The sequence below is a fragment of the Manis pentadactyla genome, chromosome 15, assembly GCF_030020395.1.
Source record: "Manis pentadactyla isolate mManPen7 chromosome 15, mManPen7.hap1, whole genome shotgun sequence".
Taxonomy (NCBI): Eukaryota; Metazoa; Chordata; class Mammalia; order Pholidota; family Manidae; genus Manis; species Manis pentadactyla.
In genome coordinates, this window is record NC_080033.1 from 35,277,617 (window position 1) to 35,284,064 (window position 6,448).

General features: G+C 39.2%; 1 protein-coding gene across 1 annotated transcript in view; it reads left to right on the plus strand.

The window, feature by feature from the left end:
- The window catches only part of LONP2 (lon peptidase 2, peroxisomal), a 124,800-nt gene extending 122,569 nt beyond the window's left edge, over window positions 1-2,231 (plus strand). Inside the window, exon 15 of the mRNA XM_036932533.2 lies at window positions 1,821-2,231. Coding sequence (XP_036788428.1) covers window positions 1,821-2,042 — 222 coding nt within the window. The 3' untranslated portion in view covers window positions 2,043-2,231. The remainder of the gene's footprint in view (window positions 1-1,820) is intronic.
- The last annotated feature ends 4,217 nt before the right edge of the window (window positions 2,232-6,448 follow it).

Here is a 6,448-nt window from a genome sequence, read left to right on the forward strand (position 1 = left end):
GAGGCGCTGGCTTAGAGCCAGGAGAGTAGAAAGGAAATGGGGAACAAAACCCAGAAGATTCGTTGAATCTCCATAGAACAAATGGTTCCTCCATTTGGTCCCCTGCTCTCAGAGCAAATAAGCACCCAGGTAAAGACTTCCCCACTCCCAACAGAGAAGGGCCACAGCAACTGTGAGTAAGGCAAGCCTTCAGCTCTAAACTCTTAACATGAAACAGAAGAAAAGTAGCAACATTTGTTGGAAGGACCTGCTCAGGCTAGAGAAAACATAATTCAAGAATGGAGATGAGACAGAAATATCTGGATTAAAAATCAGGATTTTAAATCTCTTGGATTTAAAACTGTGGTTTTAAAATTGGTCAGTTATTCAAAAAAAATAATAGAAGAAACAATCCGACAAGATACAACATCTAACAGGAGTTTTAGCAAACAAAGGAAATGCAACAGGACAAACTATCAAAGAAATAATGGAGCATTTCTAGAATTTAAGGTAATGTTCAGACTGAAAGGGCCTACACCATCTGGGAAAGGGTGTCATCCTCATGCCTTTCTAGATCACCAAGGAAAAAGCTTTCTCATTAGTGACACCTTCACAATGCTGAGGGAAAATCAGTTTAAATCTAGTCTTGTATATACACAGACTTACTATTGTAAAAGCAGAATAGACATTTTCATACATGTAGGAATCAGTCTGTTTTCTGAAGAAGGAAACTTTGAAAGTGTACTTCAACATAAAGCAGATGGTAGTGGGTCAGGACGGCAGCTGTGCAGGATGGCCTGTAGAGCAGCCAGTCTTGGTGCAGCAGTTTGGAGAACCGGGAGGCCCTTCCCAGGGATTATGTGTTCTAGGTGTATGAAAGCTGTATAAAACACACCACCCCAAAACAATAGTATTTATTATTCCTACCATTTCTGTGGATCAAGAATGCAGGAGAGGCTTAGCTGGCCTCTGGCTCAGGGTCTCGTCATAGTTCAAGACACCAACCAGCCAGGTCATAGTCAGGTTGACTGGGGTTGAGGACTCTGATTCCAACATGGTTCGCTCCTGGTCGGCAGAAGGCCCCAGTTACCTTAGGCTCCTCCATAAGTTACTTGGTTGACTTTAGGCATGGTAGCCGAGTTCCTCCAGTCAGAAATTCAAGGGAGACAGATCCCAGCAGAAGCTCTAATTTTCTGTGACTCACCCTTGGAAGGCATGTAGCATCGCTTCCAGCAGACTCTTATTTCTTAGAAGTGAGTCATGAGACCTGCCCACATGTGGGGTGGGGGTTGGTACTGGGGGCCGTGGGGCGGGCCATAGGGGATTAGACTCCATCTTTTGAAGGGACCATTGTGAACATATTTTAAAACCACCATGAACGCCTAATCATTTTGGGACATGTGTTCTTCAAGTTGCACAAAGGTCATGGTTTTAAACCTATACAAGAGATGATCCTGGCACACAACTGCACAGCTCTGTTGGCATGATATTTATGATTAAAATAATTCAGTGCTTTTTCAGAATCAACCTACAGACAAGATTGTTGTGATTACAGAATGGGATGTAAATGTTAACCTTGATGATATAAAACAGAACATGGACAGAAGAGGTGCTCATACCTATCAAAAATTTAGAATATTAAAAGGATTTAATATAACACTGATTGAAATGTAAAGAATTTATTATTTGTTCACCCTTTTTAATGGTTTTCCTACCTCTTGCTATAACCAAATGGGAGATGATTTGGATATTTTGAAATACTCTTGGAAAAAAAAGTGGGCCAGGGCTTCTTTGTTGGCCTGAAGATGGACATAAATCTTAACGTTCTTCTCTCCTTACAGGTGGGTGGAATTAAAGACAAAGTGCTGGCAGCACACAGAGCAGGATTGAAGCGAATCATTATTCCTCAGAGGAATGAAAAAGACCTTGAAGAAATCCCAGGCAACGTACGACAGGATTTAAGTTTTGTCACAGCAAGCTGCCTCGATGAAGTTCTTAATGCAGCTTTTGATGGTGGCTTTACTGTCAAGACCAGACTTGGTCTCTTAAATAGCAAATTGTAGGCCCAAATCTCAACTCCCATAACTTCAGGTTATGAGTGCCAAAAGGTACTGGCAAGATTGATTTTATTCACACCAATAGAGTAAGCAAAATGTCTCTAATTTGTGAACATAATCAAAACAGTAACAAATTTCACTCAAGTGGTGGCTAGTGTTTATTACAGAAATGTTAATAAATTGATAAAAATTGAATTCTTATCTTTGGTGGGCTCATTACTGCCCCTGGAAAGGCAGAGAACAGTATCTCAGTGGGGTCCCCAGAACAGAAGCATCTGTGCTGAGAACTTGTTAGAAATGTAAATTCTCAAGACCCACCAGCTGACCGTCGGGATCAAACTCTGGTAGTGAGGCCCAGAAGTCTGTTTTAAGAAGCCCTCCAGGTGACTCTGATGCCGTGTCAAGGTCAAGAACCACTGAACTAGACCATTACTCATTACCTTAGCAGATTCACATTTGGACTCTATTGGCTCCTGAGAACAATCACTTAGAAGGGAAACTGGACGAAGATGAAAATATCGCCAACTGTTAGTGTTGGTGGGAAATAAAATATTCAAGTGAAGCAAACAGATGAGGCCTGCACTTCCCAGGACAGATCCTTTCTTACATAAGGAAGAAACACTCAGTGCTTTTTTTGGGCAGTGGTATGTGTTAGCACACATCACAGAAAGAGTGCTGACCTAGCCAGCCTGGGGTGGTGGTTACGCTTGATATCCTGACTGGTGCCACTTCCTCCGTTTGCCTATGCCAGTTCCCAGATCTGGTAGACTTTCCATGCCTCTCTTCTCCCGTGACTTAGTCCACAGTGTTGCTAACTATGAAGTCAGGTTCTTCTGCTCAACTGTTTGAGACTTTTGTATCTGAATTTTCTTTCCCTATGAAGTACAAATGGAGTTAAGTCAGTGTTATTGTGAAGATTGTTAGATTGCAACATAATATTGAGTGGTTCCTAATTATTATCCCAGGCAGTAATGGACTTCAGAATCTTGTATTACAAAATACCAGAACAGGTATGTAAAGAAACTTTGGAACGTCTTGGATGAGAATGGCATTTGCCAGTTACCCATATACTGTGCTCAGACCTAAAAAAACCTGAATGTGTTCTGGGAGATCTGGGGCTTGTTAAGACCAGTGGGAAAGAGCGAGCATCAAGACATCTGAGAACATTTCATTGACTACTTTATTGTGATTTTACCATTTCTGTTCTGTCATCTTACAGGGGAGGAAAAGAAACTATGATAATTCATTTTCAGCAACCAGAGGGACCTAATCCACAGCCAGATTGCTCTGCTTGTTCCACCCGGCAGGGGCTCTAAGGCTGGCTTTACAAAGTGGGACTTAACCTGTATTCCTTCTCAAGAGCCCTAAACATGCAGCCTCGTGTCTTGTAAGCAAGTGTATAATCAGGGACACTACATTCATTGTTGTGCAGCCTTCCCCACTGTCTGTATCTACAACTGTTCATTTTTAACTGAACTCAGTACCCACTTAACAGTAATTCCTCATTCCTTCACCCCCAATACCCTGGTAACCACCATTTTACTTTGTGCCTTTGCCTAATCTAAGTAACCTTATATAAATGAACTCATACATTTGTCCTTTTGTGTCTGGCATATTTGCTTAGCATGTCCTAGGAGTTTATCCATATTGCAGCATGTATCATTTTTGTTTATGACTAATACTCCAGTTGCCACATACATCATCGGTTGGTGGACATTTGGGTTGTCCACCTCTTAGCTATTGTGAATAGTTCTGTGAACATGCATGTGCAACTATCTCTTCAAGCCCCTGCTTTTACAGTTCTTTTGGGTATACACCCGTAAGTAGAATTGCTGGATCACGTGATTAATTCTATGCTTAACTTTGTGAGGAATCACCAAACTGTTTTCCACCATGGCTGCACCATTTGACATTCCCACCAGCAATGCACAAAGGCTCCAATTTCTCCACATCCTAGCCAGCAGTTTAATAGCCATCCTAATGGGTGTGAAGTAGCATCTCTCGATCTTGAGTTGCATTTCCCTTATGACTAGTAGTAAGTATCTTTTTCTAGAATTGTTTTTTAAAGTGTTATCCAAAGACCCCTAATGTCACAGTCAGCTGACATTAGGATGGTTTTTTTATTGAAAATGTTGATGAGCTCAAATTTCAATTCAGTGGACCAAGAGGTGAGGCCTTGGGATCTGTGTATTTAACCAGTATTTTATATGCTTTTTATGTATGGGCTTTTAAGGCTCTTCAAGTATTAAAAGTAAATAAGGGTTTAGGAGTCTTGGTAATCAAGAAATTCTGTACTACTTGAGGTAGGGTTTTTACTTGGCTCTGCCTCTTCTGTTAAACCTTAAAATGAACCGTTTGTCAGAGGCAAAGATTTATCACTGTAAAAGTGCCTTTATAGTGAAAAAAATGCCATCTAAAAGCAATCAGTACCGAAATAGTCAACAGATTTATAAATTTGTGACCATAGTTAAGGTCTCCTGATCATGTGAGTGGTGTTTAAAGGATACTTAGCCTGAATTTTTTTTAAATAAGGGGGTGAGACACAAAGTATATATGCTGAGTGAAACACAAAGGTATCTTTTTCCCTTAACCGTCAATCAAGATTCACATTCTGGTCATAACACAGATCCTCTTCATTGAGAGTGGATTTGCAAACAGGTTTCATTTCCAGTGCCATCTCTGAGTGGCAGTGGTGCTGAAATGCAGAGAACTCTGATTCCTATCTTCTGGACATTGCCCAGTGATGGCTATTCCCCATGCTAGGTGACTGGTCTGCATTTAAACCTTACCAAGTGAACTATGTTGTGAAGTAATTAACTGCTGAGGCTGGAGTGGGCTGACTCCTTTTTTTCCTTTTATGAACCACTGTAATGAGGTAAACCATCCTAGAATTAAGGAACTTGACACTGAGCCATAACGAATGTTAATTTTGCCAATTCTCTCCAAATCCAAAATTTTTTTTGACTGGGATGGTTATATTCCAACATCAAGAAGTTTTATTTTTTTAATGAAGTAACATGTTCAAACTCCCATTATTTTGGCAGAAATTAGTTGTATTTCAGCACCCTTCCTCATGAAAATTTGTCTAGCAGCTTAAAAAATTGACTACAGAAGTGCAGTCATTATCCAGTTTGATAATTTATGATCCAATGCTATCCTCCTTTACTTTGTTTTACTAACATTTAGGAGATAGTACAATGAAAACTGCACTACTACTAAAAAAAATTTTCCTAAGCACCAAAATGGGAAATATTAAAAGGATCTGAATAGACAGTACACAAATCCAGTGAATGACCACTGAAACGTTTTAAAACAGCTGTATCAAGTTTTAATTCTAGGAAAAGCTTCATTTACTATAAAAATTCACTTATTTGGAACACCAAAAAGAGGGCAGGGAAATTAATAGGAGAAAGAAGAATATTCTATGACTTAAGAACAAAAATCTCAAATGGACCAAGAAATACAAAGCTACAGATCCCATCCCTGTAGGCCAAAAATATGATGACAGCTTTTAGAAGAAATGTATTAAAATGTCAACCTTATTAGCCATCACACAAAATTTACTATATAAATTTGCATAAATTAGCAAAACAGGTTACAATGAAATGGACAATCCTTCACACTGCCCTGGTAAGTATCCACTGAAACCTCTCCAGAAAGCAGTGTTAAAAGTATCACAACCTTTTAAAAAAAAAATCTCAAGAATACAGTCATCAGAAACCAGAAATGTTAACAGGTTATTTAAAAATAGCTCAAAACTTACCTGGACAAATTGGGCAAAGCAAATATCCACCATCAGGAAACTGACTAAAATTATAGCCCATCCTCACAGCAGTTACCCAAATTGGAGTGTTTCCAAGATTATTAAAGTGATGAAAAAGATGATCATTTTATGCATGGGAGTGTGAAGGGGTTATGTAATTACATGATCCAAAACTACATTACTTCAGAATAAATATAAGCACATGTAATACAAAGGACTAGAAAAATTAAAATGTTTGCAGTCATCTCTGGGTAAGATTACAGATCTCTACCAGAAGTGCCATTTTCTAACAAAGTTATATATTGAGCATACAGTACTTCCATAAACATTTTAAAATACTTAAAATTATCACCACAAAAATGAGGGACGGGGGAAAACTGCTTTTCTAAATACCCGTGCTAACAGGAACAGACCCAGGTACATTTGTTGACCCTGTTCCCTTTAGCACAAAAATGGCTAGCATTATGTTCTAACCGGTTCAAAAATAATACCTATGTGGGGAAGAAACTACAGTCTTCTTCCCTAAAAATGGTAAAAAGGAATAAATCCTTAACTGGTGGTGGAATAAGGGTGAAATCCAAATTAATTTTAACTGACTTTCCATGTTTAAGGGACCCATGAAAACTAGACAAATGAGCTTTGGCCATTC